This window comes from Centrocercus urophasianus, unplaced genomic scaffold (assembly GCF_019232065.1).
Source record: "Centrocercus urophasianus isolate 14NV4802_14NV808 unplaced genomic scaffold, USGS_Curo_1.0 seq_19, whole genome shotgun sequence".
Taxonomy (NCBI): domain Eukaryota; kingdom Metazoa; phylum Chordata; class Aves; order Galliformes; family Phasianidae; genus Centrocercus; species Centrocercus urophasianus.
Genome location: NW_024884744.1, coordinates 3,555,086 through 3,579,466, shown reverse-complemented (window position 1 = coordinate 3,579,466; position 24,381 = coordinate 3,555,086). Strand labels below are relative to the sequence as shown.

At 44.2% G+C, this 24,381-nt stretch overlaps 1 protein-coding gene and 1 long non-coding RNA gene across 2 annotated transcripts in view; both read right to left on the bottom strand.

The window, feature by feature from the left end:
• Nucleotides 1-217: 217 nt before the first annotated feature.
• Nucleotides 218-3,825, bottom strand: LOC122161452. Its single transcript, XR_006169194.1, has 4 exons — nt 3,745-3,825; nt 2,642-2,767; nt 2,056-2,184; nt 218-288 (listed from the first exon to the last, which is right to left on the bottom strand). It is a non-coding gene; the product is annotated as an uncharacterized LOC122161452 (long non-coding RNA).
• Nucleotides 3,826-15,965: 12,140 nt separating this feature from the next.
• Nucleotides 15,966-24,381, bottom strand: part of LOC122161423 (multiple epidermal growth factor-like domains protein 6) — a 96,858-nt gene continuing 88,442 nt past the window's right edge. Inside the window, exons 15-16 of the mRNA XM_042820862.1 lie at nt 20,092-20,223; nt 15,966-16,099 (exon numbers count right to left, since the gene is read on the bottom strand). Of these exons, the coding sequence (XP_042676796.1) occupies nt 15,966-16,099; nt 20,092-20,223 (266 nt within the window). The remainder of the gene's footprint in view (nt 16,100-20,091; nt 20,224-24,381) is intronic.

Below are 24,381 nucleotides of genomic sequence, written 5' to 3'. Positions count from 1 at the left end.
AGCTCCTCTATATTTGCAGCTACCTTCTTTGGGAGCCAGCAAAATTGATATTTGCCACTGCCGGTAGTAATCCCATTTGCTCTACAGGAACATCTCTGAGTCCCCATTTGTCCCTGCAGGAGGACAGGTGGTGGGGCTGTGTGGGGTGTGTGTACTCACCATGCTCACAAGAGCGGCCGTAGAACCCTGCTGGGCAGTGGCAGCAGCCCGTGAACCTGTCGCAGGTGCCGTTGTGCTGGCATGAGCAGTCCAAGCTGCAGCTGGGGCCATACTTGTCAGGAAGACATTCTGCTGGCCACGTGTGGACAGAGAAAAAGGACAAAAAAAACACCCATCTCACACCAAAATCTGATGGCTTTTACAGCTGAGGCATGATGCTCAAATAGTAACTTGCAGAGCTCAGGTGAATGCTTGTGAATTTCTTTCTCTCCATGCAGTTGTGCTCACTGAAGACATAGCATTTCTGCACCATTATTATGTATTTACATACTTTGATGAGGATTTATACTTTATAGATGTTTGAAGAGTTCAATTTTCTTTCACTATATTGTTTATATTGAGCCTTTCCAGTCCCACAAGTGTTGTAAAGGCACATAATAAATGATATCTTCTTTTTCCACCCTCTACATCTACAGCAATGCTTTCTTTTAGACACATACGAAGTGTGAAAGAAAACATACAGCTTTTCCTGCTCCATGTTATCATTGGAATTCACAGTATTTGAACTCCTCATAAAGGAGAAAGGGAAGGTCTCTTTTTCACACACAGACTTTCCATGTATAACTAGATATCTACTTGTACTGAACTAAGTGCATCTCAAACTGTCGAAAACCATGTCATGCAAAAGTGACTGGTCAATATAACTAATATGGGCATAATTTCTGCAGAAGTGATAACTGGATGCAGTGCAGACCGACTTAACAGAGCATGGCCATGTACATATCAGATTCATAACTGCAAATGGCATATAAGGTCTTTGGAAAAAATCACATCTAATCACCAGAAAGATACCTGATTAGAGATCTTTGATTTCTAGTCAAAACAGGCTCAAAACCACACTGCTGTGGAAAGAAAGATTCAGTTTTCCCATAGCTCAGTATGTATGTCAAAAGACAACCATGAAGATCTTCCTAGCAATACAGCACTCCATCCTTTATGCAACGAGCACATCTCTCCCCAGTGTTGGACACTGAAGTCATTTTATTTAAGCATGTCTAGAGGATGCACACAAGACACTGTTCCACATCTGCATCATCCCATCACAGTTTGCAGCCCAAACACAGCCCATGTACGGTTATACAAATTTCAAGGAGCAGGCAGAGATGCTCACAGTCCATGTAACACTGTGTTTGCCAGTTATTGGTAAACAGCACTAATTTGGAGATGAAGGGAAGAGGTATTTTAGTGCTCATCCACAGTGGTATTGACATCATCACTCCAGTTGGCAGCTATTCTATATACATAAAGCAGAGCTCTGAATCTCATGCCTTTCAGGAGATGGAAAGAAAGAAAAGACATGCAAAAAGACTCTGTGCTCATTCTGCTCAGTGTGCTTTGAGAGCTGACACAGAGAAGTGAGGACAAGATAGCATGATAATTTCAATCGTTTTGGACAGATGTTGCCAGAACATCAGGGAAGTCAATATGTGAGAAGTTTAACTGCAGTCCAGTGCCAAAGGGAAGAGAAAATGGAGAGAGAAGGTAACAAGATGGGATTGAGATGCTGGCTTCTACTGACCTCAGGGGAGCAATTCAAAGAAGATACAAAAAAAACGTTCCCATGAACAAAAGAACAAAAAGTTGGATAGGAGAAGAAATAAGAGTCCATTCAAAGGAATTTACAAGGATTACAGAGTGAGACTCAAGAGGAAACTGTTTCTAAAAAGAGATCTAAAGCTCTAACTTTGGGCAAGGCAGCATGAGAGAAGCTACAACGATGAAAGCAGCTGGTAGTGAGATTAATTAAGCAAAACCTGTTCCTTTTTTGAAGGCCCACAGCCACTGCAAACCCCTGCTTGAATGCATGTGTTCACTACTACCAAAGGAGAACATTACCTTTCTCACACGATTTTCCTGTCCAGCCGAGTCCACAAGTGCAGCTGCCATCCACGTGGTCACAGATAGCACCGTTCTGACAGCTGCACGTCAGGCGGCAGCTGGGGCCGAACCATCCCTGGGGACACACTACAGAGAATTAACAAAGTTTGGGAAAAAAAAATAATAAATTTAGCATCCCCCCAAAAGATGAAAGTGACAGGGAATAAATGCAAACACATGCTTCCTGCTGAGTATCCCATGTAACATCCATTCACAGCGCCCCCCCCCCCGTGTGGTAAGAACACTTTCCCCATCTTTAGGTTCATGCTGCTTGAGCTGCAGTATTTGAAAGAAGTGACTTTATCTTTGCACAGAAAGCAGTGCAGTGGTGCTGGTGGAAGGGCAGTGAGACATGGGCAGAGATGGGTAGGAAAAGGGCAGGGCAGCAGAACAGGGGGACAAGGCTGAGACCCTGCAAAATGCAGCAAGCATTATCAAGCCAATATTGGCTTCAAACACAGTGGGAAACACAATGCTTGGCACTGAGTTTAATTTGCAACTATGAGCCCAGCTGACGAGCTGAACTCCGGTCCCACTTTGTTACCTTGTTGGCAGCCAGGTCCCATTTGGCCAGGAGGACAGGTACAGCTGCCAGTCCGTGGGTCACACTGACCTTTACCACATGCACAAAACAGGGCGCAGTCCTTCCCGTATCGATTTTCTGGGCAAGCTGAAGGAAACACAGACTTCTGTTTAACACCTAGGGTATGCCAGTTTTCATTTCCAATGAAGGCAGGATCTATAGATGGGAGTTGGCTTCCTCTTTGTTCCATCTAACACACTTCAAAACGACTGTGAAAACAAATCCCTTCCAAAGACATGACTGCCTCTTCCTCTGAAATCTTTCTTTTAAAGTTGTAAATATAGCCTACACTTTCACATGAAATACTTAGTAGGTTTTCCCCCAGTAAGGCAAGTGTACATATCAGCTGCTCATGCTTCAAGCTAAAGACTTCTTTCCTTCCTTAATACTGATGCTCTCCTATGCTGAAGAGCAAAGCTACCAACTGCTTAGCATTAAAGCATTGTCTTTCTGTGAATAAGCTGAAAGAAGCTTCAGAAAGGGACTGAAGATGATAAAACATCAGTTAAGCTCTGATTAACACTGAAACCTCTATAGTTGGTACAGGTATAGCAAGTGGAAATCCCAAAGGCTCTATATTTATCCATATTAGGAGATTTTAACTTTGGAAATACCACAGAAATTCAGCCACATGATCTAGCCCTGAAATAGAGAAGTACGAGAAGTGTTGCCATGGAGCCTTTACCAGTTTTGCCATGACAAAACTTGTTCTTTTTCCCATTTATTGAAAATAATGGCACCGTAGCATGAAACAAAATATTGAGACAATTTCTCAACCTAGAAATTTTGGACAGGAAGAAGGAACTTGAGCAATTCATGTTGAGTTGGCTCTCGAAACAAATTTGGGCAAGTAGGTTGTAATCCTGGGATGAGTGTCCTCGCTTCTACTCACACAGAAAAGAAGGAAAATATTTTGCAAGAGAATTTTTACAAAGCTGGAATCCCGATTTACAGTTCAAGGAGGAGGTAACTGCAATCTGTCTGTTTTTACACTGACAAATTCTTACGCAGATTATTCTCTCTGCTGTTTTTTTGAAAGAAACAGAACATGAATGTTGGCTTACTTTTACTACAGTCGGCTCCAATGAAACCAGGCGCGCAATCACAAGTTCCCGACACTGGGTCGCAATGGCCTCCATTCATGCATTTACAGGATTTTTGGCAGTTTGAACCGTAAGTACCTTTTGGACACCCTGCTTTAAGGAAAACAAAAAGGCAATTAGGCTACGTTGCTGCTGGGACTTTCACATTTCATGTCATAAGCCCTTTGTTGCCTTCGTTCAATGTTCAGCCTGGAGAAGAGAAGGCTCAGGGGGGACCTCATTGCTCTCTATAACTTCCTGAAGGGAGGTTGTAGTGATCTGGGGGTCGGCCTCTTCTCTCGTGTCATTAGTGATAGGACCGGGGGAATGGCTTCAAGCTACGGCAGGGGAGATTCAGGCTGGACATTAGGAAGTATTACTTTTTAGAAAGGGTGGTCAGGGAGGTGGTGGAGTCACCGACCCTGGGGGTGTTCAAGGAAAGACTGGATGTTGTATTGAGGGACATGGTTTAGTAGGAGCTATTGGGAATAGGTGAACGGTTGGACTGGGTGATCTTTTAGGTTTTTTCCAACCTTGGTGATTCTATGATTCTATGATTCGTGCAAAATTCGATTTTCATTTTCTAACTCTATTTGCTTTCAGAGGATCAGCAGAAAGCACTGACAAGCAGATGGCTGCCTTGGGCAGAGGACCTCTTTTTGACTCCAAGCCAAAGCCCCAGAGAGCCTGACTGGCTCCTCCTTCTATTTCTCATCCTTGAAGGTAGCAAGAAAAGCAAGCCCAGAGATTCTCCTCCTAGAGAAGTCTTCAGAGATTCTCCTCTTAGATTTCTACACCAAATCAACTTACTCTCTTTTCCTTTCCATGGCATAGGAAGGAGATGGGGCTCTGGTCTCTCTTCCATTGGGCAACAGCAGCCTGCTTTATCACGAGGAGCCATGAGCAGCACTGCCTCATTGTGCTCTTGTTTTAGCTGAGCAGTTCTAGAAAGTAGGCAAGTTTCATCTTGTGAAAATGTTCAAGCAGCAAAAGTTGGATTCCTCTAAAATCTACTCTTCACCACCAAACTGGAATTTGCAGTGCTGTGGCAAACCTAGTGAGCTGTAGATGGAAGACTTCAAAGACGTGCGTGTGACAGTAATGCGGAATTTCAGGTGATGCCTTCTCAGAAAGTGGATACAGGAATGAGATGCTTTAAATGCAAAGCCAGAAAATTCTCTGAGAAAAATAAGGCTTTGTTTTGGAATCACTCAAACAAACACGAGACCTGGATGGACTACTAAGCCAGTGTTATATGGCAGTGAGTTTCTCCCAGTTTTCAGTATACCAGAGGAGTGAAAAGCCTGTGCTTCTAGAGCAATCATTGTTCAACAATTGCATTCATCTCCCTGCCTCCGAATGACATTTCTTTGCTCCTTTCTTCCTTCTCTTAATCTCCACCAAAGGAAAGCTTATGGCTACTTTGGCAATCTGGCTGAATGTATATTTGCACGTCTCCAGGCAACAGATTTCTTGCAATCTCTGTATAAGGAACTTTATATTTTTTTTTCTGTTTTCTGAAAGCATCAAAGCATGGTCTGAGTGCCTGGAGAAATCCTTGGGTTTTTCAAACCATTCCATAGAGAAGGAGAGCTTACGGTAACGCTTTAAAGGGATGCCTTTTAAAATAAAGCTGAAAATTGGCTTCTGCTCAAATCAGGATAGCAGATCATCAGGGCTAAACAGATACACACTTTTCCAACATGCAGATACTCTCCTCAGCCCTTCTCATCTCAATGAATACTTTGTCAGTGCTTCCATCTGTTGGTGCAGAAAATCTGTTTCATGTGCAAACCCTGGCACTGAGGTGTGAGCCCTGCAACATCTATTTCATGGAAATGAAGCTAAGGGCACACCCTGATTCAATGATTTAATTGGACTCTGAGTGAGTTTCTCTCTTCATCCTCCCTTTCCTTTCAGTCATCATTTGGCTTTTCTCTTTTTTAATTCAGTTTCCCACACTCCCACACACTTGGCTTCTCCCTGGCAAAGCTTTCAGGGCTGTTCCTCAAGACTAGAGAGAGCTGTTCCATTAACAAAAGGGGATGCAGCAATTCCCCCCGTACCAATTTATTTACCCTTGCAACATTTCACTTAGTTTTGTTCAAGAGGGAGCAGCACAAGCAGGGCAAAACTGTTGGCTACGTGACTGCTACCAATGCCATCTCATCTGCTGCTGCTCTGGGGGAGAACGATGCAGACAGCTACAGCAATTGACACGCAGTCCTGCCATTTATAGAGGGTTAGCCTCTAACCACTAGTTATCTAATAAAGACATTTTCTAATTTAACAGTTTCCTGTGCATTTGACATGTTATTCTGAGAATGGCAGGAGAAGCAGACAGATTTCTAACTCATTTCCTGAGTTTTCCCTTCTGGTTTGGGTGGTTTTGCCATGACCAATAGTTCCTAAATCTTTTCATACCAACCACATACACTAAGTCTTTCCTTACCGCTTTATTAACGCACCGTCAGAAATACATTTTGGAAGCATCCTGTTACCCACAGCTTGAAGGTGAGGTTGGTGATGTCTTTCTGGCTCAGGGTTCACCCAACTCGAGATGTAGCATGGTCTTTCTGCCCATGACAACAGCCCTTACAGGGTTTTGCTCCTAACACCACTCCAGTAGATCTGCCCATCCTCTGAGTTACAGACAGATGATGGGAACCTTATTGCTAGCTTGTCTGCTTCCTCAGGATCCTGCCTGAAACAGGAGACTGTTTCAGCTCTTCACTCCAAAATTTGAGAACATGAAAGCCTCATTGCTCTTGGCTCCTGGAAATTTGACTTCCCAGCCAACTACACCTTTTATAGATATTTTCTTGAACCTTTTTTCACAGTGCTATAAATACACCAGTAGTTGCCAGAAACTGATTCCAGCAGCATCCAACCACATGTTGACTGGCCTGAAGCCCATTTCACGTCTCAGGAGCAGCTCCCTATGCTGTTTTTAATATTATGTCGAAAGCTTCTTCATCCTGGAGCAGCCCCAGCTCTCTCTGCAGTGAGGACGGCAGGAACAAAGAGCGTTTCCACCAAAGTCACGCGAGCTATCCACAGTTGTCAGATAAGTTGCTTCAGAGTGAGGTCTGTGACCTCTCACTCCATTGACATAGAGCTAAAAAAGCCTCAAGCACGAACCGCTTTCCTTCCATTATTGTGTCTCTCTATGGCTTGGCCTGAACAGCATAAGAGAGAATAACAAAAAGAAATGATAGATGCCAGACAAGTTTTCTCCCTCAGTGAATCTCTGCCATTCCACTGCCTCTCCTGTCGAAGTTTAACAAAACTCATAATGATTGAGAACTTGCTGAGCATTTATGTAGGACAGCAAAATGCATTGAAGGATCACATCTCACACGATGTAGATTGATCCCAGTGGCACCAAAGTCCATGACAAAACACCCTCCAAATGCAATGAAACACAGATTTGATTTTGTAAGTAATTTCTTCTGTAACAGAACTGGAGTATAATTAATGTTTTAAATTTTAAATTCTCCAGTGAAATCTTAGGGACCTAAGCAAACATAAGGACATTTATTACAATCTATGGAGAATTAGTACCATATGCACGAGTAATCACTACTGAAAGATTACTACGTTAAAGGTAATAGGCTAACCATGATTAAGTCTTTTAAAATGATGCTGTTAAATAGTTGATCTCCACTACTGCTCTGCTATAATATTTATTATAATCTAATGTATAATGGATCCAGGTGGCTTTAGTCTAGATTTTGAAGGCTGAATTTCAATCACTCACAGTGAGAACTGATGTACAAAGGAGGATAGAATCAATCCTTACATTTACATTTATATTTTAAAGAATAACTTTTGATGACAGGGTGGTAATACAAACGTCTGTCTCCAAAGTGAGCCTCTTAGCCATTTCTGCTCAAAGAATAACGCACAAGTTTAACCCTTACCAGAGCTGCCTATGTTGCAGCTGCCCTTTGTGCTCTGTGAAAACCAAGCAACCCAAACACAGCCATACTAAATTCCTAGGAAAGGAAAATAAGCATTTTCATGAGAGAAAAAGACTGAGCTTGAAAGGACAGACTATTACAAGCACAGAATAAAAACAAAATTAAAGTTGTAAATAAAAAGGCAATTAACTGTCTCCTTTCTCTGGATATTTTGGGATATGTTTCTTATCAGTTGTCACATTCCACCAGAAACAACTTCACAGATGTCCTAAAATACCAGCATGAGGCATGTGGATCTGGGAATATTTTTTATGATGGAGCATTCAGCCAATTGGCATTTCGTCCTCTACGCTGCTCACCGTTTTTCAATCCAGACTAACAATTTGTTTAATTTGATTGTTCCTCAGAAGGCCTTGCAACTTAACTGCCTTTATGAATCGCTTAGATTTACTGCCAACCGCAGCTTGTCGTTTTATCATAACCATTTGTCCCGACTTCAGCACTCAGAGATTTTGGGAAATGTTTTGGCCAAGGTGTGTTGAAATGAAAGAGCTATCAATATCCAGGTGTAGCTGAAGATGAGAAGTGTGCACACAGAGAATTACACTGACGTTCTTCAGCACAGCGTGAAATCAGAAAGAATTTAGGTAGCAAACCACGCTCTCCCCCAGGAAAAAGTAAATCCCCTGCAACAAGGCAGGCACAGCTATTACTGTAAATTAGCACTCTGCTTACTGTGTCTCAGTCAGTGCTGAAGGACAAGATGAATTGAGCACTCCTGCATGTCGGGCCCCCCCAAAAGATGAGCATCCCATCTGTGATACTCACGGCGGTCGCACAGGGCCCCGTGGTACCCAGGGTGGCACACACATTGCCCAGTGATGGGGTGACAGTCCTCCTCAGCACGGCAGCGACAGGTTTGGCTGCAGCTCTGGCCATACGTGTTTGGTGGACAAGCTCGGGAAAGAGGAAACGTAAACCAATAAATTCAATTTGCCTTGGTAAATATAGCACTCAAACAAAGAGCAAGCTGGAATTTATTGAATAAAACCCCTGCCCACAGAACGACACCGTCCTCCGGGACTTTGGGTTTATTGCATTTACTTGGGGGTTACTTCACCACTTGATTTTGTTTCGTTCAGTCAATTTGTGCCCAACTGTCAAGGGCCAGATACAATTCTCTTGTCACTAGAGAAAATCATAGGGAAATGTCAGGTAAAATTGACTGAAATAACAGTATAACTCACCAGGGACCAGACATATGGATAAAGACATTCTACCTTTTGCAGAGAGTTTAAACTTGCACAGCTGCTATGGCACAAACATTTCTGTGGGCTTCACTTTGCCTGGTGACAAGGACATCATTTCCATTTTTCAGACTTCTCATGTCTAGTTCTTAGTGGTGGCTCTGAATAGAGGCACAGCTGACCTTCATGTTCCCCTAGGCTCTGTCCAGGCTACCTTGCCCAGAGGACATTAAGGGATAGGAGGGGCAGCAGGAGCACTGCTGCATCTGTAGGTTATCCAAGCAAACACAGGAATGGCAGCTTTTACTGGGAGGGGAAGTCATATTTATCCAGTTCAGTCTCTGTTGGCTGTCAGAAAGCTGCGGACCTCCAGAGAACAAACCTCACCTGCCCAAACCATACCAGGCACAACGTTCAGAACCAGCCAAACCATTTGGGTGAGTGACATATGCATATGGAGCACAGCTGTGCACCGCACTCCTATCCTTGTCCAGCTTCACTGCTGCAAAGGTTGCTCCTTCTGCCTTAGACAGTGAAGAAACTAATTGTTACCCCACAGCTTTTAGTTATTTGCATCCTTGTGACTTACTTCTCTCGCAGCCATGGCCAGTGAATCCTGGAGGACAGCCGCACTCACCAGTCAGGTGGTGGCAGGGGATGCCTGCAGGGCAGTGGCACCGCCGGGCACAACCCACACCGTAGTGGCCAGGCAAGCAAGCTGCAGGAGGACACCAAATCCCATTAGCACCAGGACAGGATGGCACCAAGCTGCTCCCCCCACTCCTCTTTGACAGGCCCTCAAAATCAACTCGGAGTGCAAGGATCCCAAGATGGCTATGGGATGCGTGCCCCACAGACACTCACGTTTGTCACAGTGCCTGCCTCGCCACCCCCTGGCACAGCGACAAGCCCCTGTTTGGGGGTGGCAGGACACGCTGTGAATGCAGTCACACTGCTCCTCACACCTCTCTCCAAAATATCCTGGGGGACACGCTGTGGGGAGAAGCAGGCAGAGAGCATGAGTTAGTGCTGCAGCAGAGACAGTGTGTTGCTTGTTCACTGCATGGTGATGGGAGCTCAGAAGGCTGGATGCCCACAAAAATGTAATTGAAATAAATATTAAAAATATAAAACCATTCAGCATTGGTTATTAATGAAAACTCATAATGATGTCTACAGTACATATACAGATGATCTCTATAGATATGAAAGCACCATTTATTTTTACAGCTAGGTGCACAGAGGGGGAGCTGACACTCATGGGTCCCTACAGAGTGATCTAGGAGAAAGTGAGGCCTGAAGTGGTGTGAGGTTGGCATTATGAGGTGTTACATGGTGTTACAGGTGACCCTTGTGTCCCTCAGCAGTTTACAGTGCAGCAGAACAGTGTTCATGGCTTACAAAAATCACAGTGTGCCAAAGGAGAAACTGAACGTACACTGCACTCATCTGATACCTAGTGAGATTGCTTGTGAGGGATCTGAGCTTGTGAGATTGCTGTTAAGGGATCTACATAGATGTAAACGCACAAACTACATTAAATCTGGGCAATCTCAGTGATCTAAACCATTACGGCTGCAGCAGTTCTGCCAGCAGCCCACTCCGTACCTCACATCCTCACACTCAGCAGTAAGGCAGCACAGTGACAGCTCAGTGACATGAGGCACAAGGGTACCAAAGGACTGAGAAAACACCCACCAAGCTCACAGGACGTCCCTGTCAGGCCCTTGGGACACTGGCACTCTCCAGTCACGGGGTCACATGCAGTCTGGCCAGGGCAGATGCAGCGCTGCAGGCAGCCGGCACCGTGCCAGCCCTGAGGACAGGCTGGGGAGAGGAGAGAGCAGCAAAGTCATGGGTTAGGAGGGCAGGAGGACATGGGTAGGACACAAACTTTCACTTTCCATTGCCCCAGTGGCTTTGTTGGTGCTGCAGGAGGTACAAATGGGGACCATAACTTGCAAGTAATTACATCGGTGTAACAATGTAACACTGCTCCAGGAATGAAACAGGAGAAAGCACGCCTGATGAAGTGAGCTAACTACAGGCCACCAAACGCCCTTAAGACTTTCTGTTCACACCTATGGAAAACAAGCCTTGGTTCCACCAGCTTCCTCAAAACCAAGGACTAGAGCTATTGATTTCACAGCTTCCAGCGTCTCTCTGTACAGTGCTCTTATATCACAATTACTTTTCCAATGGGCAATTGATCTTGCTATCCACAGCTGCCAGATAACAGTTTACAGTTCACCTAATTTTAAGTTAAACAGGTTTACTAATGCCTATCACAACCAGAACTGATGGGCAGAGCCTATTTCTCTGGCATGTACCAGATGGACAGATTTTTTAGGATGCTAACAGGAGCAAATTCTTCCTCTGTCAAAGCAGTGACTGGGGGATGGCTTTCCCATCCTCACACACTTTTTCTACCTCCTTTCTTCCAAAGGAAAAAGAAAAAACACAGAATTCTCCAAACATATCATTAAAGAAAAAGGGTATGCTTGACAATCAATGATCAAACCAGGACATTTAGTTTGCCAGCCTTCTTCTTTAAGCCTCATTGGAGTTGGGCTCAAAGCTGCAGCTCCCAGTGCCTTTCACTTGTTCTGGATTTAGACTGTGTCTGGAAGAAGACACCGTAATGATGTGAATCAGTCAAAGGCATGGGACAATAGAGTAGAGCATAGAAAGTGTGTGCCCTGGTGTCATAAATGGAGGTTTATGGACTTTTCTCCCTGGCCATACCTTGTTGGCAGGTGGCTCCTCCCCAGCCTGGGGTGCAGGCACATGTCCCCGTTACATGATCACAGATTGCTCCGTTGTGACAGTTGCAGGTGTGAGCACAGCCCTGCCCAAACCTGTCCCCCTGGCACGCTGCAATGAGAGGAGTCCCCAATCAGTGAGCATCCAAGGAGGCATCGCACAACAAACCCAGTGCCAGTTGCAAATTGCCTTCTGTCAACATGCCTTTCACAACTTAATGGTGCATAAGTCCGTGCATTAACCACCCCTGACACTAAATAATGTGCCTTAAAAATATGTATCATAGCACATTCTGAGGAGACTTCCACAAAAGAGTAGGATTGCTGGGGTGATGGATCAGCTGTCATCCCCCTGCCCTGCAGAATTCCTTTGTGCTGAACTAATGGTCCAGCAGCACCACCGGCCTGACAGCCTGGGTATTTATTTGCATCCTGGTAAGAGACCTGACAACTTCATTGTTTTCATTGTTCATTTTTCACAGTTGGATGCACCAGCTCACCCAGAGCCTCATTCTTTGGTCAGAGAGGAGTGATATTTCCAACACGTTCAGTTAAGCAGCTGGCTCCCAGGTGAAAGTTTAATAAAACCATCTCGCTGCAGTGCTGCCACCCATGAAGAATGGCAGTGTTAAAATTTCTCTGGTCTCCATTGCTCTGAAGGTTTGGATATATGGTGGAAAACAGGCAATCCTGCTGTTCTGGTTTCTTGGAACATCCCCCACAGCGTGCAGAGAGAGTTGGTGAATTTGGAGAGCCTCACTGCACGGCTGTGTCTGCATCAAGCAGCTCCTACTCACATGCATGGAGCCGTCAGAACCTCTCCTCCCTGCAGCCCTGCTGGCACGTGCTGTAGGGACAAGAACAGCTCAGATCCCCGAGCCAGAAAAGTGTCCTGCACTCCCTGAATAGGACATCTCCCAGGATCACACCCAAACTATCTCTTTCCACCAGAACCTCTGTGTTTCTGAGGATGCCAGCTGGCGAAGCATGATGGAGTGCTGCAGGAGGAAATGTCCCTGGGGACAGGATGGAGGAGTGAAATCATCTTGACTGTGAGAGCATGTTTGGTTGACAGTATCTGACCCATTCACAGCCCTTCTCTTCCCATTTGGAGACTTCCAGCTTCCAGACATGGTTCTCACAGACACCATTTCTCCCAAGGCTTCCCAACAATTCATTTTTTTTCACATACCTGGAACCCATCCATGTTAAAACCACAAGGAAGTGCAGGAGCGCAGTCCCATCACAGTCAAAGATTGTTCTGCAAATGCTGCCTGATTGCCAAGTTCTAGTTGATGGGTTCAGCCCATCTTACAGAGCTTTGGCTCAGTTTTGGGAGCAGAACTAAACATTTCCACAATACAGACCAGAACTATATCACAACCAAGCCAAAGGAAAAACCAGCTCATAACCATGTCCCCTGACTGGTTACTAGTGGTTTGAGTGAGGTTTTTGGAGCATGTGTGCTAAGCTCTTGTTATACTTACTATGAAGACAAAAGAGTTTTCTAGTGAAAACTGTAGTAAGAAAGCAGAAATTTCTGGAGGAGAAAACTTTAAGTATTCTACTGGGTGCAAACAAACTTCTTTTAGCTTCTCTCTAGGACAATCTTAGTTATCAAACCACTTTTCTGTAGAATAAGATAAGTGATATGTTGCAGTTACTTTCACACAGTTCCTCAATTGAGTGTACGAACATCCCTGGGGCTTTTCCTCCTCTCTTAATGATGAGTGCAAAGGAAAGCATCAGCAAGGCTTAAATTATTACATTTCTTCCTGCTTCAACATTTTCCTTTCAGTGCCTTTCCTCCGTGAAAGGAGAAATTATTCATTCAAAGTCTTTAAAATCTGCTTTTACATGCAGAGAGAGGAACACATGAAACTGGAAGCCAAAACATTCAGTCTGGAAGTCAACATCTATCAAAAGCGTAGGGGAGCATGGGGAAAAAGATGTGCACTAAGGCTCAATGGGGTGCCCAGAAGATTGGATTTCATACAGCTTCCGTGGATTATGCTTCCCAAAATGTTGTTAAAATATCAGGAAATTTGCAAAGTCAAGTGTTCACATACTGTGAAATGTCACAGCTCTGGTTATCAGTGCCTCTGAGCAGAGGCTCTTGGAAGAACCAATCTTTCTGAACTCTTTATCTGTAAAACCAATGTGGTCTCTGTTTACTATAAGGGAAACTGCTTGTGAAGGTCCTGGGGAGCCATGGCTGCTTCAGAAAGAGGCATTTATGTACAAAAAGAAGGGCAAAATACCTTTGCTGAGTGTCCATACATAATGTGACACCATTTTGTTATTATTTCTCCTCTTTTTGGAGGTCACAAAATTTGGATGAGTTTGTATGCAGAAGGGAAGATTACATCTCTGGCACAAAAAGATGCCAAGTGTCAAGTCATCACTGCTATATCTTTGTGGCATCATGATACTCAACAAAGTAAAGCTGAAATGTTCTCAAACATTGGTAATGTATCTAGAATACTTTCTTGGATTCCTAAAATATCTTAGGTGGACATTCACGAAAAAATACAATTGCCAAACACATCTGCAAGAGGAGGGAGAGCTTGCTTGGCAGATTTCATCCTAAATTATTATAAATCATTTATAAGCAACTGCAAAACATGGTCTTGTAATGGAAAGTGTCGGGCAGCTTTAACAAAAGGCATTACTGTCCATATCTCCTGTAATTAGATACAGTGTATAAAACTCACTGCATGGCCACCTTAAGATCAATTCAAATCCCATATGTCAAAATTATTCCTCAGTATCCTCCAGCACATTGCCTGCAATCTGATTACTTGAAAACAAATGCTGATCTCCCAGCTGCCAGAGCTGGCAAGCCCCAGGACAGAGTAGGGTGAATATTAACACCAGGCAGGGACAGGGAGGGGTGCACGACCAGATGATCTGAAAAGGGGCACTGCCATCTATTTTAGTAATAACTGCTGTAGTGTTAGGTGCTACCAGATAGCAGTAAAGTCAGAATGGAGATGCACCATCCAGCCAAGGAAAGAGCAGGATGCCATACCACACTGCTGGCTGACCTTGCTCTTTTACTTATAGGCAGAAGAGACCTTGTAGGATTTGCAATCTTAAACCAAAGGAGAAAGAAATTAGCTGGCACAGGGCTTTAACAACTGCAGTGCAAGTGGATGGATAGGGGCCACAAGGCCGCTGACAAAGAGATGTATTTCCTAAGTGAATTTAATGAAGTATGAGAGGAGAAAGCTTCCCAACTCTAGGACAGCCCAAAGAGCAGGGAAGGGCCAAAGGGACAGACTGCTGGACCAAAAGGGCCAGGAATCATATGGGAGAAATCCTTTCGGGGGACATGTTGGGTGGTGGAGGGCAAATGAGGGAAAGATGCCAGGAGCAAATGCAGCCCTCAATTAGGGCTGGATATATTGCAGTGGAAAATCAGACTGCTTCAATGCAAGTATCATTTCTCTCTGTTTTCTAAGTTAAACATATTTTCTATTGCAGAAGTCTGCAGCCTATGGATTAAAGAAATCTTGGAAGTAAGCATTTACTATCAGCAAAATTTGGGTTCGTGTACACTGCTGCTTCAGACAGCAGTTCTACAGCACAGTGCTCAGAAAGCAGTTGTGTTTTCAAAAGGAAGTATAGACCATGGCATCACCCTGACGTGAGACTAGGAAATTAATTGAGCAGTTAACACCTGAAAACACTTGTAATGCCATGTAGCTAAAGAAAATAGTACCATTTCCTATGAAATTTGGTGACCAATTTCTCAGAAGAGCCAATTTTATATGGTATACACACAGACATACAGAAGTCTTATCAATCCCAATACTGTGGGATGATCTGCACGTATGAAAACCCAAGAAACTGATATTTAAAAAAAATAATAACAACTTTTCTAGGAATTACTTCTATAATTACTTTCTCCTGGCTATATAATGCAACAGTCCCAGCTCTCATTTCTCCACACTGTACATTTGTAATGTGCCACATTATAATCGAAAGCTACCTGAGCAACACAGACACAACACTTCGTCTCCTTATACTTCTCAAAATGTAAAGCTGAGATCCAGTCAGATAACAGCACTGCTATTCAATAAACGATGCCTAAAATACTTGAAAAAGTCCCAACATCAGCTAAAAACAAGAAAAATAAGTGGACTGTTTGCACCACTGCTAATTGTTTCATTTTTTTGCTACTGTTGGGCAGGAAGATGACCATCTAATGTGTGTACCACCCTGTAGCCCCCAGCCCCACACCCAGCAGAGCCCAGCTGTCACTGTACTTAACGCTGCTCGCAGGTCTCGCCCCTCCAGCCCGGGAGGCAGCGGCACGTCCCCAGGACATGGTCACAGCCTGCAGCGTTCTTGCAGTTGCACACCTGGTGGCAGTCAAGCCCAAAAAATCCTTCTGGGCAAGCTGAAATTGCAAAACAACCTTTTTTTTTTTTAGCATTTCAGCGAATGCTGAAATATTTTTTTCCCCCTCTCTATCTCTGAGATCTGAAAACATTATCACAGAATCATAGAATGGCTTGGGTTGGAAGGGACCTCAGGGATCATCAAACTCCAACCTCCAGTCACTGACAGGGCCACCAACCTCCCCATTTAATACTAGACCAGGCTGCCCAGAGCCCCATCCAACCTGGCCTTGAACACCTCCAGGGATGGACGGGGCATCCACAGCCTCTCTGGGCAGCTGTTCCAGCACCTCACCACTCTCTTGGTAAAGAACTTCCCCCTGATCATCCAACCTAAATCTTCCCTCCTTCAATTTAAAACCATTACCCCTTGTCCTGCTATTATCTTTCAAAGAGTTGATTTACCTCCTGTTCATGGGCTTCCTTTAGCTACTGGAAACATTGCCGTCTCCTAAGACTTCAAAGTTAGGAGGCTGCAAAATTGTCACATTCAATGTGATGATGGAAAAGCCTTCCCAGACCTGGAATGAAGCACCAGCAGTTTGCTGGGAGCACGAGGCAACTTAGCAGCTCCAGTCTGCATCTCTGCATCCTCACACAGGCTTGGCCCATGTGGGTGGATTGTCAAGAGCACAGCAAAAAGCACATCCCTGCCAAAAGGAAGCCAAGCCACTAAAAACAGAAGTGCTACAGCTCCTGGGAGAAGTGCTGGAAAGCTGTAGCAAGGGCAAGCCACCCACACGTTTTCCTCTGCCTTCACTTTTTTGGAACCAACCTAACTGTTCTAGCCGTAATTTTCTATGTGAAAAGGTAAAACAGATCAGTGCAGAGCAAACACTCAGCCTGCCTGAAAGAAAACGTGGGAAACGGGGTCTGGCGGCAACTGAAGGTCACGAGCAACAGGCACAAAATTCTACTTTCACCTCTACAGTCTTCCAACAATTTAAAAAGCTATGTCCAATCTGATTTGGAAACTGGAATTCGGTTGTTTTTTTATTTTCTCTCCCAATTGTATCACCCAGGTTTCCCCCTGTTCCTCACGCCTACTTTGCAGAAGGATATTTAGCCAGTTTGTCCTCCTTTTGATTCCTGTCGAAATGAACAGAACACCACACAGACAACAGCATTGCTTTTTCAGTATTGTCACAGTCCTGCAGAAACCAGTGCTTTTGATGTATCCACAACTAATATTTCTCACGTAGTATGACTTAATTTCTAACTAAACAGACCCAAACCAGGTGATTTGGCTTGTCAGCTCCTGATGTCATACCTATGACAACATAACAAAGGAGCTACAGGATGTGCACTGTCTTGCTTGGGAATGACAGCCCTGTATTCATGCATTACACAGAATTTCTGTGTTCTAGAGCAAAAAAAACAACAGAACAAAAGAAAAATTTATGAAAATAGGGTTAAAATAAAAAGTGCGACTTTTAAAAGGGTCACAATGTAGGTACCATGAATTATGAGACACGTTCGGTAACAGAGCTTTGGAAAGAATATTCGTTTCATAGAATAACCCCTGGTAAGAATAGGATGGAAACACTAAGCCCCATGTTGCTATGTGAGCAGGGAGGCTGTGCAGCACTTTCCCATCAGAGGGCAGTAGGGTCCTGCGAGTGCTGCCATTTCCCTCTAATGCTACCATCATAAATGAGCTGATAAGGTTTTTGGAATAAAATAACTGTGGGTTTGATGCAATGATCATCACTTATTAAACTTTCAATCATTAAGAAACAATTTTTTGAATGTCTGACTATGTGCTATTCCTGCTGCACCCAAAGCTGTATATTTTTATGATCTGCACAAGGACACAACACTTCAGATGATGCCACGAACTGGCTCACAACAACGTCCCTAAGAAATCTATCCAGTCCATTCCAACTCTAGCAAATTATCACAGGAGATGACCTGTCAGATTTGTTAAGCTGAAAGGTTGGTTGTTCTTAAAGAGTTCCCTTGGAAGATCCACCCACAGATGCATGGTATTCAATGTACAAAAGGATGGGGAGCAGTGCAGGCACATCACCTTTCTCACAGAAGGTCCCAGTCCATCCAGCACTGCACGTGCAGGCTCCGCTCACATGGTCACATGCAGCCCCATTCTGGCACTGGCAGCTGTGCTTGCAGCTGGGACCAAAGCTTCCTTCAGGACATCCTGCAGCGAGGAATCCAAACCAGATACGGGGTGAATGATGAAGCAGAGAGAAATTTTTAGACAAACAAATTCTTACTGCTTGCAAAAGAGGATTCGAGGTGTTAAGGTAATGCCTTACATCTGATATCATTAAGTGCTCTCCTGGGGCTTGTTTATTAAAACTCTGCTGTTTAGGAAAATGTCAGGGTGTTAGAAGACTGAATTCTGCTCAGGAAAAAATATATTGATTGTGAGAGCAGCAAAGCCTGCAACTCCACTCTTTCTGCTTGATGCTCTAGCACTGCTAACATGCCCATGTCCTCCGGGACACCTATTGCCAGGAGGGGAAGGCTCCCATCCCCACTGCCTCCTTGTGAGTCATATCCTCTGTTTTCCTGCAAATCCTCACTCCCTAGAAAGCTGGAGAAAATATGGAACATGATGGACTCCTGCAGACAGCTGCATAATTCACTCTCGGGCTCTGCTTTAAAACACATCACATTCATGGGACAGCCTACACGTTACATCTGTGGGACAGATTAATGGTTACATCTCCACAGCAGTTCATGTTCAGAGTTTGAAAAGATTTGCATGCTGCTCTCTATCTGAAGGAAAAGGCAGCACTTGAGAATGAAAATAACTTCTTCCAGGGTTATAGGAAAATTAGTCAAGAACAGGGTCAGTCGCCTAATTGACATTAGATATTTTGGACAAGCTGAAATGTAGAGATGCCTAGGCATCATATACATATAATTAAAGTGGAACAAAACACAGACTGAAGAAAACAGCAAATCTAAAGAGGGAACATCAGGGGTAGCCAAAAGCTTTGTCAGAAGCAATGGCTTCCCTGCTTCCTCTGTCAGAGAAGATGAAGACCAGCTCTTTGTCTGCTTCCTATCTGCAGAGATGGCATTTTTAGAGAGGTCAAGAGAGAAGGACAAGTGGAGTTGGCAGCTACGGCCTTCCCATAGCTGTCCTTTCACTCCCTGTGGGCCAACAGCAATAAGAGCCCTAAGATAGTCTTTTGAGGGTTTTTGCCTTTGGGTCACCGCTCCAGATTAATTGTTCTGACATTTCTGTGCGACACCAGCAGATAATTCTGCCTGCACTACTGAGATTCTGGCAGCTGGTTCTGTGCTACTGTAAGACTGTTTAATAGATAAAATCTTCATTTTCTTCAATAGCAACAATAACAACAATAACAAAATAGCTTAACTGTGCAACTTACTGCCACGAGACGAGTGGATACCAAATGTTCGCATGGAATCAAAAAAGGGAATAGGCACATTAGTTGGAAGAAAATACCAAACTGTATTAAATATAGACACATTGCTTCTGTTTTAAGAAACTTCCAAATGACAAATTGCTGAAGCCTGGGAAAACGTATCAGAAATCCTCTATATGACTGTTTTTATCCTCTCCGGGCATCTGCTATTGACCCCTGCTGGAGATGGATTGGTGGAGATCCTGGGTCGCTGGTAAGGCCATGGGACATTCTTGTTGTTAATTACTGGAGGATCCTAAATCTTCTTGATCCTGCATCTGTTATGTCCACACGAAACATTTCTCAATGCCTGGTCTTAAAGAGCATTTATGAAGATATGCATACCTACAACTGGATAAATATAATCAATATGGAAAACCTTACACTACACACCAAACATACATCAAATCTTATTACTCACATTAAATCCTAAGATTCAAAACAGCCATTTAGGCCTGAAAATAATTTGTCTGGGATCCAAATTAGTGACAGCATCGGACCCTGCTGAAACCCAGCAGGCGGCTGCAAGGAGGACAAATTCCTGCTCCTTGCTTTTCCAAATTCCCTTTGCTGACAAAAGGGAGACTCACTCTGCTCGCAGTGCTCCCCGGTGAATCCTGGCTCACAGAAGCAGGACCCGGTGACAGGATCGCAGCTCCCATCGCTGTTATTGCAGGCACAGGAGTTTTCGCAGCGCTGTCCCCAGTGGCCGCTATTGCAGGCTGCAATGCAAAGCAGTGTTCATGTTGAGAACGAGCTCTGAGCTCGGCCGAGGGATGATTTCACTCATAAATAAGAGAACAGAAAGGATGCAAAATAAGCACAGAGACGTTCGTAGGGATAAAATATCAGCTGTTAACTGATAAAGCAAAAATAGGCATAACTGGGATTAGCTGGTTGTACAACATGTAACTTGCTAGCAGCCAGCCGCCTGCAGAAGTTCTGAATGAGAAGGCAGCTTCTCCCCCTCCTGAAAGCTGGGTGTCTTTCTGCCTTTGTCAAGGACATGGAAATGGGCTCAGCAGAAGTGTGACTGGATGAGATTGGCTGTCGTGTGTTAGGCAGGGATTCAGACTTCAAATAATCTAATAGCTGGCTTTCTGGCCTTGAAATGACAGAAGAAAATGGGAGCCTCAGAAGTGGGCTGCCTCTGAAAATTAAGCTTTTTTCAGGTATGTACGAAAGGCTCGAGTGCCTGGTGTTGGAACACTCGCCTTTGACTTTTGGCAAGACAGATAAGGATTCCTCATTTCTGTGCAGAGTGATATTTTTATTTTAGTACAAACCGTTTATTGAATGGGAGGGAAGCAGGGACAAGCAAAGTCCTAAGAGAAAAATATATGCCTCTTTTCCCCTCTACTGAGAAACGTGTGTTTTATCTCTCTATCTCTATACGAGCGCCTGAACTCTTCTAAAACTCAACGAAAACAAAAAATAAACAAGAAGGATCTCCATACTTGAGAATTTACAGGGAAAGGGGGAAAAGGAAGCTCAGCTTCATGGGATCGCCTTCATTGTCTGGAGAGTTTCTACAGAAAATCGTAGCAGATTTTCAAACGGTTGCAAATTACCCTGAAGCAGTTTTTCTCTCCCAGCTGTGTGTTGACAGTGGCTGCTGGAAAAGAAAAACACCCCTTGTTTTAAGACAAGCACAGCTAAAACTGGAAGCATGACTAAGATTTCTTTTCAAAATACGGGGAGATGAAATGTGGACACAGAGAAACCTCAGCGTCTTTGTTCAGGCATCGCGCCGCTTTCATTCTGAAAATCATATAACACGATTATGACAGCGTGCCACAGCCAAAGCGCAGCATCTCCTTCCTTTCATGTAAGAGTAAGGATGAATATGTCAATTAGGACCAGAAAAAACGGTTTTGGAGCTGAATATCTGTTTCATGCCCAGGCTGCAATAGCTGAAGAGCTGTCTGACTGAGAGGTTTCTGCAAAACAACTTTTGTCATAGCTCTTCCCAAACAGAAATAAAAGCTTTTCTTTGCCATGGTCACGTAATTCTTTAGACAGCCTGAGGATTTCTGGGAAGTTATCTAAATGGCTCCATGTATTTCTTACTGGTTGAACTTAAAATTCACAAATTGGAGGAGGCTTCAAATTCTCCCAGAATTTTCTTCAGCATCAGGCCTGAGAAGCCAGATCCAAAACTCACTTCTGTCAACACCTGCAATTAATTGGTATTAATTTCAAGTTTAGAGAGAGCTTTGTGCTCTCTTGGATTTTTGCAAGAGGGATTGTAACAGATCAAGCAGAAAAGATGTAAAAGGAACAAAAGGAGAGAATCAACCAGAATGGGTTGGCATTCCAATAGTGCTGTCCAAAAAGGGCAAATCTGGGCTCTTACATTGCCACCAATGCAGAGAGCTATGCTAAAGTCAATGGAAAGATGTGCTTCTCTTCCAGAGAACAGAGGTTCTCCCAGTATTTGTATGCACAAGTTAGGGGGCGACCTTAAGACACAAGACTGTATATGTCACTCACTTGTTGGATAAATCTCCCCTAAACAGTGTGAAAAATGGAGGAACTAATCTTTAAACTAATATGTGCAGGAAATGAAAAACAGAACTGTCAGTCAAAGTGCCGACAGTGGGCGAAGGGTTCCACAGTGTTGAAACAAGAGCTTATATCAATACTTGGTGCTTCATCGGCCATCTATTTCAACACTTTGAACCTAGATAATTAAGGATTATATCCATCCAGGCTGTGCAAACCCACAAATACACCATTTCAGGAGCAATAAGATTAGCGAAGTCTATGAGAAAAAAAACGTAATAGGCTAAGAACAAACAGAGCTGGCTCTTACAGTAGCAGATGAGTCTCTGTGAGATACCACATGTGATGGATAGCAAGTCTGTGTTTGACTTACGGTGCTTGCAGTCGTGACCAGTCCAGCCAGGGGGACACATGCACTCCCCAGTGATGTGGTGACAAAAAGCATCACTGCTGCAGCTGCATGGCAGCAGGCAGTTTTGTCCATAGTATCCAACAGGGCAGGCTGAAAGCAGAGGAGCAAACTGCAAGTTCGCCTAGATAATAATTCAGGCACAGATCTTTTCAAACAAGACAGCAACAGCTTGTCCCCTAAAACATGCACTAGCTGGATCCAGGAAGCAAAATGGTGAAATGAAGGAAGCATCTGCAATTTGTGTACTGAGTGGCTAGGGCTGAATCCTGTAAGCGGGACAGTTTTGCCTTTTGGATACTTCTGCCCATCAGTATCAGCCAGAGGAAAAATCTCCAAAGCACTGGGTGATTTTGTGATGAACAAGGAGAAAACACATGCCAGCATGGAAGCCTTGCATGAAGCACTCTGTCCTGAATGTCTGTCTGTCCTGGCAGCCTCAACACACTCAGCTGAGGAAGGAGCCGTGCTCCAGCAGCATAGACTGGGGGCTGGAGGGTATTCTCATGGTCTGTGATGGGTCTACACAGACAGTGCTGATATCACTCTTTGTCCTCACACTTTAATACAGAATTAGTGCAATAAATTTGCACTGCTGCCTATATAACCCATGGGGCCAGTTTCTCAGCACCTCTCACCAAGCAATCAGAACTACAATGCAAGTATTATGGCTATTTAATACTGCCTTTCTAACTAAATATGGCTTTAATTATAACATCAATTTGGGATGCAGTTTAGCCTTTCTTTGGCGTTTATCTGTTACCTGCCTCTGTCTGCAAAACATAGTCAAACTCGACCTGGGAAACATCTCAGGCTGCAGAGTGCTTTATTTTGGGTCAGTGTCCCTAATGCCACAAAAATCTTACAGAACAGAAAGAAGGCAAAATCCACACCAGAAGCTGAATTTTCACCCAGGCATTATGTTATCTCTGTGGACTGAAAGCGCTTTCAAGGGAAACCCTCTGAAAGAGCCAACAGAACCCTACAGTGCAGCATGCAGGAATACATCTAAAGGCAGACACAAAGGCTCTCTTCCAGCTTGCCTTGCATGTCTGTTTTTTGGTTTGGTTTTTGATCCAGTAACACTGTGAGCATATGGGTATATATGAAAAATGAATTTCCACACTCAGCCAAGGAAAATCTAGACTGAAGCTCAGGAGAAGAGGGCTGCATTTGTATTTCTGCTGGGCTGGATGCAGAAGGTGCTTTGAAGAGCTGCATTTCTAGCTGGTATAATTGGCATCCTGTTTTTCATACCCAGATTCACCTCCCATGCAAAAAGCAGAGGGGAAACCCCTGACCCCTTGGCACTGCAATGTCCTGGAGAATTTATTCACTCCTTTATCAGTTTTCCAGAGTAATGCATTCCTTTTTGTTTCCTTCATTGATTTCAAGTCCTATTCTGATTGGACCGACTGACCTCCAGATGTATCTTCTAGCCTGAACCATTCACCAACTCTCTGCAAGAGCTCCAAGGGCACACTTTGTGCACCCAGGCCAGCATACAAATCACTGTTTTTAATGGAGTTGGGAGGACACGATAGGATAACTGCACAATGCTCCCTTTCTATGAGCAATCCCACTGAGTGGATGTCATAAGTCCTCCACCAAGACTCACCCTTTACCTGTACTTCAAAGCAAAGCACATTGGGTTGCAGCAGTTTTGATAGACAATGCCATAATCCAGCTCTTCACCCTCTCTGCGAAAGCAAAGCACTCCCTACCCTAACCCCGCATGGAACGTACCTCTCTCACACATGGCACCAGTTTTCCCAGCTGGGCAAATACAACGCCCAGTCTCTGGGTCGCAGGGTGCTCCCCCGCAGCTGCAGCTCTGCCTGCAGTCCACCCCAAACCTCCCGGGCTGGCAAGCTGTCAGAGGAAACCCAAACAGCCGATTAATACAGCAAAGCATTTGAAAGATAACAGCATTCACCCTCTATAGCAATTTTAAACAGAGCTGTGC